At 41.6% G+C, this 16,904-nt stretch overlaps 2 protein-coding genes across 2 annotated transcripts; one reads left to right on the forward strand and one right to left on the reverse strand.

Moving 5' to 3' along the window:
• The first annotated feature begins 200 nt into the window (after positions 1-200).
• On the forward strand, positions 201-11,988 carry LOC134756137 (carboxypeptidase N subunit 2-like). The gene is made up of 3 exons (XM_063692965.1): positions 201-316; positions 6,925-7,325; positions 9,813-11,988. Exons 2-3 carry the CDS (start codon positions 6,949-6,951, stop codon positions 11,662-11,664), a joined length of 2,229 nt encoding a protein of 742 aa, XP_063549035.1. The 5' UTR covers positions 201-316; positions 6,925-6,948; the 3' UTR covers positions 11,665-11,988.
• A 441-nt stretch (positions 11,989-12,429) lies between these two features.
• On the reverse strand, positions 12,430-16,384 carry LOC134756136 (bromodomain-containing protein 4B-like). Its single transcript, XM_063692964.1, has 2 exons — positions 16,202-16,384; positions 12,430-15,766 (listed from the first exon to the last, which is right to left on the reverse strand). The coding sequence occupies exons 1-2, from the start codon at positions 16,211-16,213 to the stop codon at positions 12,500-12,502; spliced, it is 3,279 nt and encodes a 1,092-aa protein (XP_063549034.1). The 5' UTR covers positions 16,214-16,384; the 3' UTR covers positions 12,430-12,499.
• Positions 16,385-16,904: the final 520 nt, after the last annotated feature.

The raw sequence follows: 16,904 nt of genomic DNA on the forward strand, positions 1-16,904 counted from the left end.
ATGGAAATCTGTTCCTGGCCCGCGGTCTATAATATTGTAGTTAAATAAACATAGTCAAATATTGAGTAGTGCATAATTGTTTGCCATCGTATTTTCATGGAAACGCTCGTACAATAAGTACTGAGGTTGACAGAAGTAGCATGACAAATACGAACGTTTCCGAGAAAATACGATGGCAAACAATTATGCACTACATCTGTACCTCACTTCTGCAACCCACGTGCCTCATAAAAATACATAAACATATCGATTCAACACATCACTAGCCTGCCTCCGCCTCAGTACACAACTGGCGCGACAGCGGCCAGCACGTCATGTAAGTTTGCTTTACTTTACATTAAAAAATATGCACCGGATTTTACCGATTCGGAACGCGCCCACAAAGAGAGGAGTACCTCAGGGTCGTAGTCTGCGCACAAATTATTTATTAGGTATTTTTTTAATTTGTTTTGATTGTGTACGTGACTTTATAATAGTTTGTGGGTCAGTGGCAGTTTTTATGCAAATTATTGTGTTGTGATTACTGTGATTAGCATCTGATTACTGAGTATTGTTGTATATAGGTACTAACAACTAGAATATATACATCGTTTATTCAGCTTTTGTTCAATATAGGTATATTAGGTACTATTAGCCGACTACAGCAGATGAGTGTAATGTTTTAGTTTGCAGTGCGTGTGTATGTCTCATTACTTGGCAGGCTATTTAGCCTAAACGCCGTTTACATTCGCTTTTACCGGAGTTGTAGCCGGCAAAAATGTATACGCTTTCCAAACTGGAGGTTTGGGTTCGAATACGGATGAGTTTTTCTACATAAATACGAAAAGAAATAAAACTATGAAAACGGATTATATCGCGTATATTGAATTATAATAATACATCCCGAATCCCGACGTTTCGAACCCTTTACAGCGTTCGTGGTCAACGGGTGAGTTTTATTTCATCATAATCATAATCATTTATTTAATTCCAGACAACAATGGTCCACAATAATACAAATTAAAAATTACAATTAAATTAAATTGATCATGAGTTCATGAGTCTATCGCGGTAACCGAAGACAATATTATAAATACGAAAAATTTATACTTAGGTACCTATTTATCAGTTGTTCTTCAGTGAAAGAAAACATCGAGAGAAATTACCCTGGCAAACCTGTTACGTGAAAGTGTTTCAAGTCCCCAAACCGCATTGGGCTAGCTTGACCCTCTTTTAAGTAGGTAGAGGCCTTGCTTTACTACATCGCTTATCATCAAATAAGAATGACACACGTACAAACTACAAAGCGCTGCGAAAGTACACTCCGTTTTGCTTGTGGAATTATTATTATTATTTTATTACGAAAAGGCAAGCATTTGACCGCAATCTCACCTGATGGTAAGTGCCGATGCCGATGCAGTCTAGGATGGAACATGCATACCTAAAAGATGTCTATTCACTCTCGATTTAAAAATAGATTTGCAGGAAGTGAATTCCACTCCTTAGCCGTTCGCATGATAAAGCCCAATGGCAATGGTGTTCTGTTTAGCCCAATGGTTGACTGGTAGAGAATGCCTCAAGGCGTTAAGTCCGCCATTTGTACTCTTTTTGTGTAAATTTGTGCAATAAAGTTTAAATAAATAAAGCTGGATGCCTAACGCTTAGTACGAATCAGTGGCAGAGTAACGACGTAAGGGTGAAACGCAAGTTCGCGTTAATAGTACTTACTAATATTTACCGTTTAGCCTATTCTGACAGAATGGTAACTACGAAACCCTACACTCTCCATGGCCCGACATACTCTTGGCCAATTTTTATTGATATATGATATGTTGTATGATTAAGTACTCCATAAAAGTATGGTAGCAATTGGTGTATAGAAATAGATAAGAAATAGAAAGAAAATCTTATCATATCACAAAGAGTGCACAAACAGATACCTATACTATACTAGTTATGGATTAATTATATTAGCGACCTACACAAAAAAAAAGTGTGTGCGTGTAATTTTTCGCGCGATTGAAGTAAAACTTCTTTGACGATGACGTTTATCGCTAAGTTGGCACTTTGACGTGTGTTCTATTATGCGTGTGTCACTACTGAGCGTTACTTCCGTCAGAAAAAAAATCTGAGTTACCCTCACTTACTTTTACTTCAAAAACTTTCCGTAATCGGGTAACAATGGTATGAAAGAGGCTAAAGACTAGACAGCCACATTGTGTAACATTGCTTAACGCAAATTACTAATTGCAAACACCCACAGCTTATGCAGCAATTATCTTCTGTTTACCTTAGCTGTGCTTTAATTAGATAAATGTCTTGCCTTGCGTGGGCTGGGGCAGGGTTGACTGTCCCGCATGTATGATATGTTAATACCAAGTCAGGCGCAAACCAAACAACCCATCTTATAATAAGTATATTATGCTCTGACATTATGCCTAATCTCGTCTCCCGACAATGAGGGCTAACGCGTATGAATTCGCCGCTAGGGGCGCTAGTGTAGATGGTGGTCTTTTCCATAGTTCGAAATGTCAAATGTCAATGACTGACAGCTTTTCTATAGTCTTTTGGACCACCATCAACAGAGGCGCCAACTGGTGAGCAAAAAAACGATAGCCCTCATTCCTTCTGTCGTAAACACATCGGTCTACACAGCTGTTCATTCCTCTAGATACAATGTTTTTTCGAGTGACTATCGTGTGTGGCTCCCGTATTCCGAATGAAAGAAAAGCGACATTTCCATCAAATGATTGTTGCAGATATGAGGTTGAGTAAGTATAGCGACGATATTGGCCCAGAACCCTCTAGTCTAGACATCCCATTAAAATCTGGAGCTAATCCATCATCTCGTAATGAGGAAGTCTTGGCCCAATAAAATGACCACAATAAACTTGTGGCGGTTGCGAATCTCGAGCTCGACCCACAGACAGGCTCGTGCAAGTCTTACTGCTTTCTAAAACGACGTAAATGCACGCAGTTATGATATTTTGAATTATTAAGGTATGTTTAAATTTTAAATGAGATATTACACGCACGCATAGACGAAGATGTGTCACAGTTAATACGCGATGGTTAAAATGGAGATCGCTGACTGGGATACTTTGCGACGCCAAAATGCCTAACAAAACCAAAGGCAAAATATTTAACTGTCGTCAGACCAGCTATGCTGTTTGGCTCTGATCTGAATGCTGGGCCGCCTTGAAAAAACATGAGCAACAACTTCATACAGCGGAGATGAAAATGCTTCGTTGGGCAGGCGGCGTAACGCGCTTAGATAAAGTGCAGAACAAGTAGGTACATACGAGGATCCTTCAAGGTGGCACCTGTAACCGAAAAACTCGAGGGCAGACTCCGATGGTACGTACACGGTCATGTGATGAGACGGGACGACAACCATTCCGTAAAAACCGTGCTTAATATCACCACCAAGCAAAAAGCATTGGATAGAGCTCGGCTTCCTGGTATCCACTGTCAAAAGATACCTGAAGACGCAAAACATCCCACCATTGACAACACGGGACAGATTGTCCTGGGGCAGACGCACAAGAAGGCCCGACCCCAAATGAAGTTGGGAAAAGGGCAGGTTGATGATGATGATGAGATATTATTAATCGTCCCTCAAAAAAATTCTGATTTGTACAGCAGAAATGCTGTTTTGCAGTGCAATATATTTTAGGTTAGTTTTTTTGCTGATCGTATAAATACACCCTTTGTTATAGGACTTATAGGCGTTGTGATTCAATGTTATTATAATGCAAGTCCTTTTTTCAACGTTTAGCTCTATGCGCGTTTATACTCGATCTACGCAGCCACCGTATATAAAATTCCATACATAATAAACAGTGTTCACTATGGAACCAAATCAAATTCGCAAAAACATATTGCCTGCCATAATACCTAATACATAGAAAACATTAACATCAGCCTGACTGTCTGGAACTGCCATTATTAGACACACACTTATTATTATTTATTACACAGACTTGTGATTTCTTGTCCGCGGGCGATCTATGTATGAGCGTACCTTATAACCTACCTATATGATGTTCTTAATTGCACTTTAGTGACATTAACATGCTGTATGCTGTTAATCCATGCTGCAATAATAATGCATGCATGCTGTTAATGTGTCCATTAATTCGACTTTTAGGAAGGTCTCGCGGGTCAATTTCAACCACTCTAATTCAAAATACTTGTTGTTTTCCTAGTAGATATGTCACATCACACGAGTCTCATTTTTACATACGTCTGTTAGCTCCGAACAAGGAAGATAATGTGACGCATTCAGTCAGCAATTTTCTTGATTTTATTTCGCAAAATGCATCATATCATGCGACCGGCCGGCGTGAGTCATCTGACCTAGGTACGTAGTTCTTTCTTTGTACTTCCCATCTGTGACGTCAATCATAACACCGAATGAAAGTAGAACTACTACAATTCAATGTTACCGGTATACATCCCCCGCTTATAATCAGACATCATAATTATCTCATGCTCTAAAAGCGGGTCGTTGTTGTTCTAAGAAGTGGGCAGAAAATGATACGTTTCTGCACTAGAGCATTTTACTATCCCAGTACGTTTTATTATTTTATAATATAAGCAATTAAAATTTGATATTAAATGGATTTGTTGTACAATTTTCATTCTGATATTTAGCTCCCCATTCCATAATTCAAGATGCTTTTACCTAAATTTTTAATTGAATAATTAATTAATAATGTAATTTACATTTAACAAATATATAATGTCGACAGCTTTGGATTAAAGGTTTGTCCAAGTTGTCGTTGGCTTTTCAAGGGCCCAGCAGTTACACACCCCCACTAAACCAGCTACAGAATTCTAGCGTAACCGTTAAAGGTTTTCAATTAGCAATAGGTATTAAATTTTTTGTTGAGTCATGGATCAACATCGGAGAGACCAATAAAAGGGTCCAGTCCGGTCAACAGCCGTTAATTCTAGAACGTTCTGGCGCGCGCCGACGCAGGATGGCAGCCATTACGATCACAACAATGGCGGCTGCGCCCTTTGGCTGTTACAAAACTTACAAATGTGTTTGTGTGTAAATCAGGGCTGGCGATTAAACGTTACTAACAAGTACCTACAAGTACCTACTGAAAGAGACAAAGGTTTGAAGCGAAGGCAGGGTACGTGCTTGTAAGTAAATGTTTGACTGATTCTGTATAGTTGTATACCTCCATTATTTTTAAACATAGAGTATTGCACTCCCGAAAATCCATCTTATACTTTGTTTGTATAGTCAGCATCAAATATCCAAATATCAAAGGGACCGTATCTCGTACTAGAAAGTTGCGATGACGAAAGATATACATGAAAAACGCGACCATTTCAGATAATTCAGATACACGTCAAATGTCCAATGTAATCCCTTACTCTCCACCCACCTTGGCTTTCCCATGTCCTGTCACGTTAATTGTCACGCAGGTCCCTTTAAGGATGAGCCACTTAAATAGCATACTTTATTGCGGGTATTGCGACGAAAAAATATTCACAAATCGTCCCATCATTATAATCATAACATTCATATGTCCTCAATGTCCTCATGTTTACGCCGAGCCAAATATTTACGATTTGACGGCCATAACTATCGGGGCACGTTAATGACCATTGGTAGACTATCTCATTACAACAAGGTTTAGATTGGTCAGTTTATTGTGTCAACGTTGGTACGGTAGGTAAATGCATGCATGTTCTTGTCGTTCCAATTATCGACACACGGCTAACATATTATTGAGCTGTAAACAGACTAGAAGGAATTGCCACACTGGATGCGTTCTGCGGTCAGCGGTCAGGTCAAATTGAACGCAGCCCGCATTCCACTCCATGTTGAAGAAAACAGAAAATTGCAAAATTATACTACTCAAATATTTAATAAAGATTCGAAATTCAAATGCAGAACGGTTTTTGTTTTAGGAGTTCCAAATTTAAATTTTAAAGGCCAGTGACAGAACTTATGAGCCGACTAGGTATGTATGAACAACATTGTCGGTCTCTATATTTTGTATAGATATGCGATCTGAATGTGGGAACACGCGGAAGGAACGGAAGGATGCGTACGGGCAGGCAGGCGGCATGGCAAATAAATACATAGGTTTTCGGGGGCCCTTGCGGATACACTTCGATCCGGGGATCTTTTGTGCAGTTACCCCCGACATAGGTCACTTCAATTTACGAAAAAATATTTATTATAGAGCCAGACCCACTTAATTTCATAGACGAGATAAAGAAAAGACATGACAAAGTTCGTCTGTTTCCAAAAGTGTAGTAGTGCCGAAAATGTATTAATGGTTTACCATCCATATTTGACGCGCGAGTCAACGCTTTCCACCGCTTGGCTACACGCGAACATTGCAGGTATTTGTGATGGTGTAGGTTAAATATCAAACCGGTCAATTCGTTCAGAACTCCGGAATGACGGACATCCGTCCGGATTTGACCGGAATAATCACGTTCACGTTTTTCAAGTGACATAGCAACCATCCTATTGTAGGATTCCTTGCATCCTTTTACAAACAAATGTGAATTGTGATAGAGACGCAAATAAATCATGTCAGGTCAGTCAATGTGAGACCCCTTACAGCGTAGCGGTCGTAATTTTAGGTCCATTGATCCCTGCAATTGTGGTCTAAACGGCAGAGTCAGTGACATTTAATAGTTAATTATTTGATTAACGTTGATTTAAAGAGCTGTTTGCTCCTTATCCAAATGTTGACCTTAGTAAGCTAGATTCCAAAATTGAAGCACGAGCGTAGTAGCAAGTTCAAAAAGTGGAATCTTGAGTTTATTGCGGGGGTATTCGGGCATGAATAGGTGACTAAGTTTGCTACTAATGAAACACGAAAAAAATCATGTTTAACAGCTTTGTTTGAATTTTCAGTTCTGTTTTTATTTTATTCTATTTCCTGACAACCATCTCTTCTGTTCCAGTGAACATGGGACTTAACTAACAAAATGGCGCGTCTACCGCTTCCGATCCTCTTCACCATCGGCATGGCCGCCGCCTTCAACGGCGACAGTTTCGAGTTAGAATGCCCCGACGAGTGCGACTGCCATTACTTCAGAATCAACTGGGTCACGGATTGCTCCGAGAGCAACCTTACAGAAATCCCCTACGATGAACTGAGCATGAGCGTTTACATCCTGGACTTGAATGAGAACAATATTACCGATTTAAAGCCTTTCCCGAAGGATATAAAGATGAGGAGACTGCAGATTGCGAATAATAGATTGACGAAGATTACGAGAGAAGCGTTCTCCGGGTTGGAGTTTCTGATTGATGTGGATCTCTCTGGAAATAATATCAGCTATATTGATCCTGAGGCGTTTTTGTAAGTTGATTGTTTATATATATTTACTTACGAGGGTTCCACTTACTAGTTAGAGTCCATCTTCTGTTCCGTCGCCATAAATCTCACCATCTAAGTATGTAGATTTATCTATTTCTATTTCATTTCATCACAAGAAAATAAATTGATCTGCTAACATCTAGTAGACTACACAATTCAGGCTACCAACACAAACTTGTCCTCCAGAACATTTATAATTTAGCAATTACTCTATAACATTTCATAAAGTCATGAGTTTAATCTAGAAAATGCGAACGTGGTAAAAAAAATATTTACTCGTAACAGTCGTAACTCGGTTACAAATGTTACAATCTCTCTGGCGTAGGTAAATGCGTCGTTATTAAATGCTTGCCTCTGCATTCTCAATTTCTCAGCAACATGGTTATAGCGTATGCTGTCTGCAATACGGCTACATCTCAAAATTTATGAGTAAATCTTAATTAAAAAATAAATACAGAAAAGTATCCTTTAAAGAATTTGGTGCCCAGTGGCCGTAGCTTACCAAGCAATAGTGGGCCTACAGCTCTGGCTACTGCCAGCACCTTAAAATATGTACGTAGAATTTTTGGTTAGTTAACTTGTAACAGAACAAGGTTTTATTGGCGCCCCTTGCCGTGGGGAGATACACTTTATTGCACAAAATAATATTAATATACAATAATGTACTATATAGTTAGTGCTTCTGGCCATTTTCCGCAACTCGACAACTATTGTGCCTATTTTGCGTGAAACGAGGGAGCGCTACCCTATGTATGTACTATCAATATAAACTACATAAATAAATAATATATATATACCTCTTCTTCTTTTCTCTTCTCTTTTGTGTGATTGGTACAGTCAATCATACTATTAGCTTAGCACCTATGCATATAAACTTATATGCAGGGGGCAGGAGGTTCACTGTTTTGAAGTTTTTGAAGTTGAATTACTTGTTTTTTTTTGTGCAATTATTTTTGAGGTTGTTAGGTTAGTACATATTTTTTTGCTGATCGTTTAAAAATAGGGCATATAAGTTGCCTACGTGTAAAACATGCCCTCATTTCCGCCCACTTGAGGTAAGCCGTAAGCGCGTCAAGTTTTCATGAAGCCATGCATTTTAAATGTCAGCCATTTTTAACGAGGCTTGAGGCTAAATGTGAATTTTAATTAACGTTTCGGTTTCCTACATCAGCTAAGACTTCATTAATTGCTAAGTAATTAAAAAGTAAAGTATATGGGTCACCTTAAAAGTTGTTTTTATTGCTTCGTTCCGGATAATTAAAAGTAATTAGCGCGGGTAGTGGATTCTCTAACTGCAGTCTAACTGTCATTCTATATTTGTTCGGCATCAAAATAGAAAAGTTTACTAGGCCTTTTTAGAAAAAGCAACAATAATGATAACATTGATAAGATAAGTGATAACCAACTTAAGTAAGTGCTTCGATTTACAACGCTAGTTTTCCAGTGTTGTGCGTTCAAACCTCGCCTAGCCTCGTATTTAAAAAAATAGTAAAGATGTAATTAGATTTATAACCTCACACTGCAATTTAACATCATGACCTATTAACCTTTTATCCTCCACATTGATGCTATACAAATCAATTACCACGCACTCGCGCATTACAATAAACATGATATCCATGATCATATTAACCTTTTATCCTCCACACTGACGCCATACAAATCAATTACCACCTGACTCATTGTTTACCCAAACATACATACATTTCCCACGGCAGCCAGCCAGCCCTGAACGCACAAGCTGATGATAAAATTGTCCAATTGTTGAACTTGTTGTGGCCACGGCAAATTGCTGCCAACTATATTAGATAATGGACGGTGCAAATTGAAATCGTCCAGGCCCATTTCCATGTTCGTATGTTGGCTGAAGGACGACGGTTGATTCTTGACAGTTTTCCTGTAAGATTTGCCTTTTGCCAGAATGTACGAAATAGCAACGTGCTATTCGCCACACTTTTGATCGCTACAAGTTACGAATTGCTACAAAAATGTCGCCATAAATCTCTCAAAAAGACGATAGTTTGATAACTAAACGACTCCTGTAGACGTAAAAATAACATCTATATGTTAAGTTAATATGTCTCACGATAGTTTAAATTCGATCTATATGTTTCTCCTTTAAATGCTTATGATACGATGGGTACTTAGTGATTCCTAATTGTAGTTACCCGGTAGAGAGGATACACCGTTGTCGGGTCGGGTTTAGAATGGTAAACATACTAGCGGGGTACTTACCACAAACAGCCGTTGCAGTCCATTACGGACAATGGCATTGTTAGAAGCCTTGGTGATCTGATTACTCTGTAGAACGCAAAAACCACTGGTAGGAAAACCTAGCAATATTATTCTTCATTGTAGTACACGACATAAGTACCTATACAGGTAATATAAATGATACTTGCGAAAGTTGCGAATACCATTTGAAAACATAAATCGCCAGTATAATCACAATATTGTTCTCAATTCCAGGGACTCCCGCGGCCTGCTGAACGTGGAGCTGCAGGGCAACCCCCTGGCGCCCGTCGAGGGCCCCTTCCTGGCCTCGAGCACCCTGCAGTTCCTCGACGCCAGCTCCTGCAAGCTCACCCGCATCAACCCCCAGTTCTTCGACAACATCACCGCCCTCACCAGCGTAGATTTGTCCTACAACCCCTTAAACTCTCTCGACGCTGGAGTCTTCGATGTTCTCACGAGCTTGGATACCCTAAAATTAAACAACTGCAATCTTACTTCAGTCGCCGAAAACGTCTTCTCGAATCTCGTAAATCTGAAATACTTGGAGTTAGCCGGAAATATTCTAACCAACACAGACTTTACGGAACTTTTGGGCTCTTTGACGAGATTAGAGTATTTGAATTTACGAAAGGCAGGGTTGACTTCGCTGTCTGAAGACACGTTCTCGAATTGCACAAACCTGGTTACACTTATTTTAGCCGACAACGAGCTACGTGACTTGGATGTTGCGGCAACGCTGGGCAGCAGCGTCGACCATTTGGAATTATTAGATCTGTCGCACTGCAAAATAATAGGTCCAATATCTGGAGACGCATTTGCCAATGCGACTCGACTAAAGAGTCTTTATCTTTCTGGAAATCCCTTGTTTGCGCCAGACTTGGAAGAAGCTTTGGCACCTCTGCCTAGATTAGAAAGATTATTCTTGAGTAACTGCGGACTACGCCGTCTTCCGTACAACTTTAACGTTTTTGATAATCTAGTGGAATTGGACATTTCACACAACCCACTCGTCAACGTGTTTGCTAAACTGTTTGCGCCGCTCGAGAAGCTGGAATATCTGAACATGGGTTACAGCAACTTGTCCTACATTGCCCCCGATTCGTTTTCAAATCTGACTGCAATGAAGCGACTAGTACTCTCAGGCAATGACCTCATGTCTCTCGAAGCCGGACTGTTCGGTAATCTCACGCAGCTAACCACAATCGAATTGGAATTCTGTGGTCTGAAACGACCACTGAACGCGAACGCTTTCTTTAAAAACCTTACGTACATGGATTTGAGAGAAATAAGGCTCGGGGGAAATCCGCTAGTGATACCGGCCTCGGGACCGCTGTTCCCCAAGTCATTGGCACATGTTACCGTTCTCGATTTAAGCAATTGCAACATCACGTCACTGAACGTCGATTCTTTCAAGAATTCTGATAACATTACTGATTTGAATTTAGCCGGGAACCAGATTAGCTCCACGGAGGGCAGTCTACTATTCCTTGATAGACTGCACCAATTGGAGAAAATAAACCTGAGCAACAACAATCTAACCACGATAGATCCGGAGGTGTTCGTCAACAACCCGAAGCTGCACTCGTTAAATTTGATCGGCAATCCGTTCATCTGCGACTGCAAGATCGCAGAGATGTGGGACTGGGCGAACATGATCAAGGGCGACCTGGACGTGCTCATCGGAGCCAAGAGCGCCGAGAAGGACATCGTAGTTAAAGGAAATAAGAAGAAGAAGCACCTGTACTGCCGGTACAACGAGACCCAGCTGAGAAACATGAGCATCGCCACCAACAGAACTGTGCCAGGACGCCGACCTTTCTTGAAGCCGCAGAAACTTACGTACGCCAACAGAACTTGGGCCAAGTACGTCAGGGAGTCAGGCTGCGAGCCAGTCGTCAAGATCCTCCGACCCGTCGCGTTGGTCGGCGAAGCGTTTCACAAGAATGGCTATGTATCAACAGGAGTGATCGTTTTGGGAGTGATGGCTGTCTGTCTCGGTTTCGCGACGCTTCTAATGACTATGAGATTGTTCAGAAGGAAAAATAAAACGGAAGTGGACACAGAAACAAATAGAAAGCAGAGATAGCAGAGATATTAGACTCGCGTTCAATTAAGATAAATCCGCCTGAGATCACAATGTAGTGAGGGTCGATCGGTCCGAGTTTCATCTTTATTTTTTATACTTTTCATTTTGTAGTATCATTGCATTATTCCAATTATCAAATGGTCTCTCTAGCACGTCCACGAAATGAAGCAATTTATAATTTTAACTAGTCAGACGAACTAATATCTCGTACAATAGACGATAGAATGTAAAGTTTTTGTTTTTATTAATGTAAACCTAGGTAGCCTTACTTTAAGTTGCCGGACAGTATTCGCATTAATTTAATAAATAATTAGATATCCAAAAGCGCATTTTACTTTTTATCCGAATTTGATTACCATGAAATTTATGCCCACAGAAATTCACAGAATGTTCGATTTTGCAAGGTGCATAAAAATTAACTCTTTTTATTAGGTTACTTAATGGTAAAGACGAGGTCTTTGGCAATAAGCGCAGGAACCACAGTTTTAGTTGCTTCAAACAATTATGTGATGCAACCGCGTTTTTATGTGGCTGTTTCCTCAGCGCAGCGCGATCGATCCATCCGAGAGCAAGAGCATGCCAAATCGGCATCGGGAACTTTTTGCATTCTCTGCGGTCAATGGTTAAAGTAACACAGTTTTTACAAGCTTTTTTACCAAACAATCAATGAGAAAATTGAGCAAAAAAATTGTGTCACGTAATACCTATATTGGTTGATGGCGAAAGTGCGATTGCGCAACGGTAAAGTTTAATGAAAGAAAACGCTTTAATTCAATATTTTATTAACAATAGACTAACAAATATAAACTTAACAATAAGAATAAATAGTTATTTATCAGCTAGGTTTGCTGGATGTGGTCGTTTTCTTAATGTACCAGTTTTCTTTGTACACCTTTTTTCTGGTGCCGGGCTTGTCGCTCTCGGGGCGCAGGTTGCTCGCCATTGTCTCCTGCTCGATGTCTATCCTAGGGATGGCGATGGGTTCGAACCCGTACTGGAACTGGGGCTCCACGAAATGCGTCGTACTCTTGTAACGGTTGGGACGCGACGCGAAAGCGGAGCTGTCCCGAGGAGCCTCCTTATCGTAATTGTACTCAAAGATCGGCGCGGACTTATAAGCCGCTGACTTGTATGTCGCGGATTGCTTTTGCTTTTGTTTAGGCGCTGAATCATAAAACGAGGGTTCGACCGTGTATTTAGATAATTTTGACGCCTTTTTCTTCGCGTCGGCTACACGCAGTTTCTCCGGTTTGTTTTTCAAGAACATTTTATAGTAATCGATTTTGCTCTGATACCGGTCAGTCATGATTTCGGGCTTGTTTAGCGAGTAACCTAAAAAATAGTCTTCTTGGACTTTATCCCGGTCGTCCTTGTAGCTCAGGCGAGAGGATTTGGGGAACTGGTCGCCCTCTTCCGTGTATTGTTCGAAGGGCGAGTGTTTATCGGACTCTTCGCCGCTATGTTCCTGCTGAGGCTCCCCGTAGCTGTGTTTGTAGGTCTCCTCGTCACTTTCGCCCGAGTCATTTCGATCGTAGGCGGGGAAGCCGTAAGCGGCCGCTTTGTAAGACTTCTCGAAGTCTTCCTCGCTGTCTCCGTTATGGCCTACAGTTTCCATCTGGGCCGTAAGCTTCTCTTGATGCGAATGTACCTCGTCGGGAGATTCTTCCTGAATTATGATTTTCTTAGATTTCTCGTAGATGACAGGTTCGGAAACGACAGAGCCTTCAGAGCGGGCGCGGGGTGTCGTTTGTTGGATGTAATACTGCGCCTGCTGTTGTGGCGGTCGGCTCGGGTTCCCGTTTATCGCTGCACCGGGGGAGCTGGGATAAGATGGGAGAAATCTGAGGTTTTCCACATACTCATGGAGAGTTGGAAGCTTCGGTGTTGAAGCGACAGCGGTATAGTATTGGGGTTTGTGGCTAACCACCCTATATGACGGGGTAGGGCTTGCATTTAGCTGTGCCCTGTGTTCAGGTTTTAAATGCTCAGATTGAGTTTGATATGAAGCAGGGGAAGGATGAGATATACTAGATGAGTATGAGCGAGTTGGTGGTGGATGTGATGACTGATGGGAATGAGTTGAGGGACCGGGATGATCGCTATGGGAAGGGTGATGAGAATGTGTTGATGGATGGGGATGATCGCTATGAGAAGACTGATGTGAATGAGTTGAGGTCCCGGGATGGTCGCTATGGGAAGAGTGATGGGAATGGGTTGAGGGACCGGGATGATCGCTATGGGAAGGGTGATGAGAATGTGTTGATGGATGGGGATGATCGCTATGAGAAGACTGATGTGAATGAGTTGAGGTCCCGGGATGGTCGCTATGGGAAGAGTGATGGGAATGGGTTGAGGGACCGGGATGATCGCTATGGGAAGAGTGATGGGAATGTGTTGATGGATGCGGGTGATCTCTATTAGAAGGATGATGTTGATGAGACTGAGAAGAATGCTCAGAGTGAGAAGGCGTGTCATGATGAGGCTGAGAGTTGTACTGAGCGTGGTCGTAGGCAGGACCGTCATCATCGGATTCAGAAGATTCGTTGGAATCATCTGATTCCTCGGGTGCAGTTTTAGAAGATTCCTGATGTTCATTAGCTTGTTCTGGCTCGAACTTGTATACTAAATGTGTACTAGGTACGGGGTCTTTCTTGACATACTGAACCTTAGCCTGACCGGGATCGTTCGAGCTGTGAGAATAAGTATAAGTCACTGGCTCTTTCTGAGTTTGCTTCTCGTAAGTGTACGTTACTGGGTCACTCTTCGTTTCCTTGTTGTAGCTGATAACTTGTTGGTTGAAAGTTTCTTTATGTCCCGGAGAGTTTATTTCGTACGAGTGTCCGGGGTCGTTGGGTTTCCCTTTCACTTTTATAATCGGCTTTTCTGATTCATTTTCGAAGTTGATGTATACGTCGGCGTCCTTCTTCGGGGGTTTCTTTTGCTTTTTCTTTGGTGCATCGGCTTGACCGTGACCTGTGACGATGCCAGTGTCGTAAGACTTGGTTTTTTGAACGACAAATTCCTTTTCGTTCTTGTCCTCGGCATCTTGTGGGTGTAGGGCGTTGTACGTTACTGGGTTTATTTTGGGTAAGTAGTGCTGCACTTGAGGAACGATGGGGTTGGCGAACGTGAGGGGCTCGAGCAGACTGAGGTCTAAAAGAGGGAGGGGTGGCTTGGTTTCTATCTGCACAACGGTATCCTTCCCGTTATGAGTGGTCCTCACAGTATGTGTGATAGGAGTCTGCACTTTCGCCTTGATGCTGGGTGCCGCTTGCTGTCGGGGCGCTTCATAATGTTCGTTTTGATAAGGTTTCTCTTCTAATCGCTGGAACTTGGACTCCTGGAGCTGGTTGTGTTTTCCATTGTGAGTAGTTGCCTTGACGCTAGGAGAAGCTTTCTGTTGAGACACTTCATAATATTCATTGTGGTAAGGTTTATTTTCTACTCGCTGGAACTTAGGCTCCTTCTGAAGCTGGTTATAGCCCTGTGTAGCGTACACAACTTTCTTGTTGCTGGAGTCCTGCTGAGCGTTTTTGGGTACACCGAAGTGGAACTGCTGGTCGGAAGCCGGGGTGAGTGTCTTCACGTTGCCGGCATATACGAAGGGCTGTGCGAAGGATCCGTAGCGGGTCAAGGGCGAGGTCACAGCGTCCAGGGAGGGCAGTCGGAACTGATGACCAAAGAACGCTTGCGGCGCGCCCTGCGGAAAGTGGTAGCTCGGGGCAGCGGACAGGGGCTGCGACAGGTGCGCCGGCAGGTGCTGCAGCTGCACAAACTGCTGCGGGAACGTCGTCTTATAAGCCACCGACGTCGGCGTCTCCACAAACTTGTTCCCGTACGAATCCTTCAAAAATCCATTCGAATTCTGTATAACGATGCTCTCTTGTTTCACTGGGATGAGCTTCGTGGCTGAAGCCGCAGGGACGGCAGTTGGCACGTGGAAGGAGAAGGCCCCGTAGGGCGCCGCGCTGGCATAGGCACTCGCGTATATCCCCTGAGCGTTCCGGTACAAACGCGGGGCACTTGCGGCACTCTCATTGTCTATAACTTTCAAACCGGTCACAGTCCACGCACTTATCAGCCACCCGAACGCTATTAACGCCTGAAAAAGAAAATATCATGTCAATCTGGAAACGGCAGTTCCGGTGGACCGAACCGGATGTTCACTGGAGCGTTCAAAATTAATCACACATCACGAATGTTATTAATGAATCTTTAAGTGAGTACACAGTTTACGTAATTCTAATTTATTCAGATTATATGCATATCCGGAACACGCAGTACGCTTCTGATGCATTCAAAATTACTGTTACACTTCATTAAATCGAACAATATTTATTTACTTCGATATCTTTGAATAGTTTGAATACCTAATTCTTTGAATTATAATATATTCAAATTATGAAAGTGTTCAAAATATATTCAATGTATTTCAAGAAACAATTATTAAAATTAATCTCCAAATATAATAATAGTTAAAGCTAATCTCAAATTGGATCTCGATTTCGGAAAACTGAACACAAATTTTCGAACGTACCTTTCTCCCCATGTCGGCGCGCTCCGTCTGAGACCACCCAATGCACTGTGGCGCCGCGCTCCCACCTCGCCCTTATATCTATCGCTCATTCCTTCCTTCCTTCACCACTTATATCATCAATAAACAATAAAAATACACAACTTATTAAATAAATAAATTCACTGATCTTCAGTTGAATAAAAGTCAAATTGGGTTACCAGTCATGATTTCAAAAAAACCGGCCAAGTGCGAATCGGACTCGCGTTCCAAGGGTTCCGTATAAACTCTGATTTGTAATTAGATTCCAAAAAACTAACTCCTCACTCATTTAGATCCTTTTTAGGGTTCCGTACCTCAAAAGGAAAAAACGGAACCCTTATAGGATCACTCGTGCGTCTGTCTGTCTATCCGTCTGTCACAGCCTATTTTCCTATAGGTAAAGATCTATTTTGTGTATTTTTTTCAAAATTTTTGACCCAGTAGTTTCGGAGATAAAGGGGGAATGGTCATTTTTTGCCTTTTTTCTTGAATAACTTCTAAACTATTTACTTTAAAATGATAAAAAATTATATTTGAGATTCTCACAAAGAGCTCTTTCATTTGATATGTAACACGATATAGTTTGACAAACTTTATTTTTTAATTTTCTCATTTACCCCCCCAAAAGTGGCCCCCGTGTTTAAAATTAATATGTTTTCGTTACATGTCCATCTTTGGCTCACAA

This window comes from Cydia strobilella, chromosome 3 (assembly GCF_947568885.1).
Source record: "Cydia strobilella chromosome 3, ilCydStro3.1, whole genome shotgun sequence".
Lineage (NCBI taxonomy): Eukaryota > Metazoa > Arthropoda > Insecta > Lepidoptera > Tortricidae > Cydia > Cydia strobilella.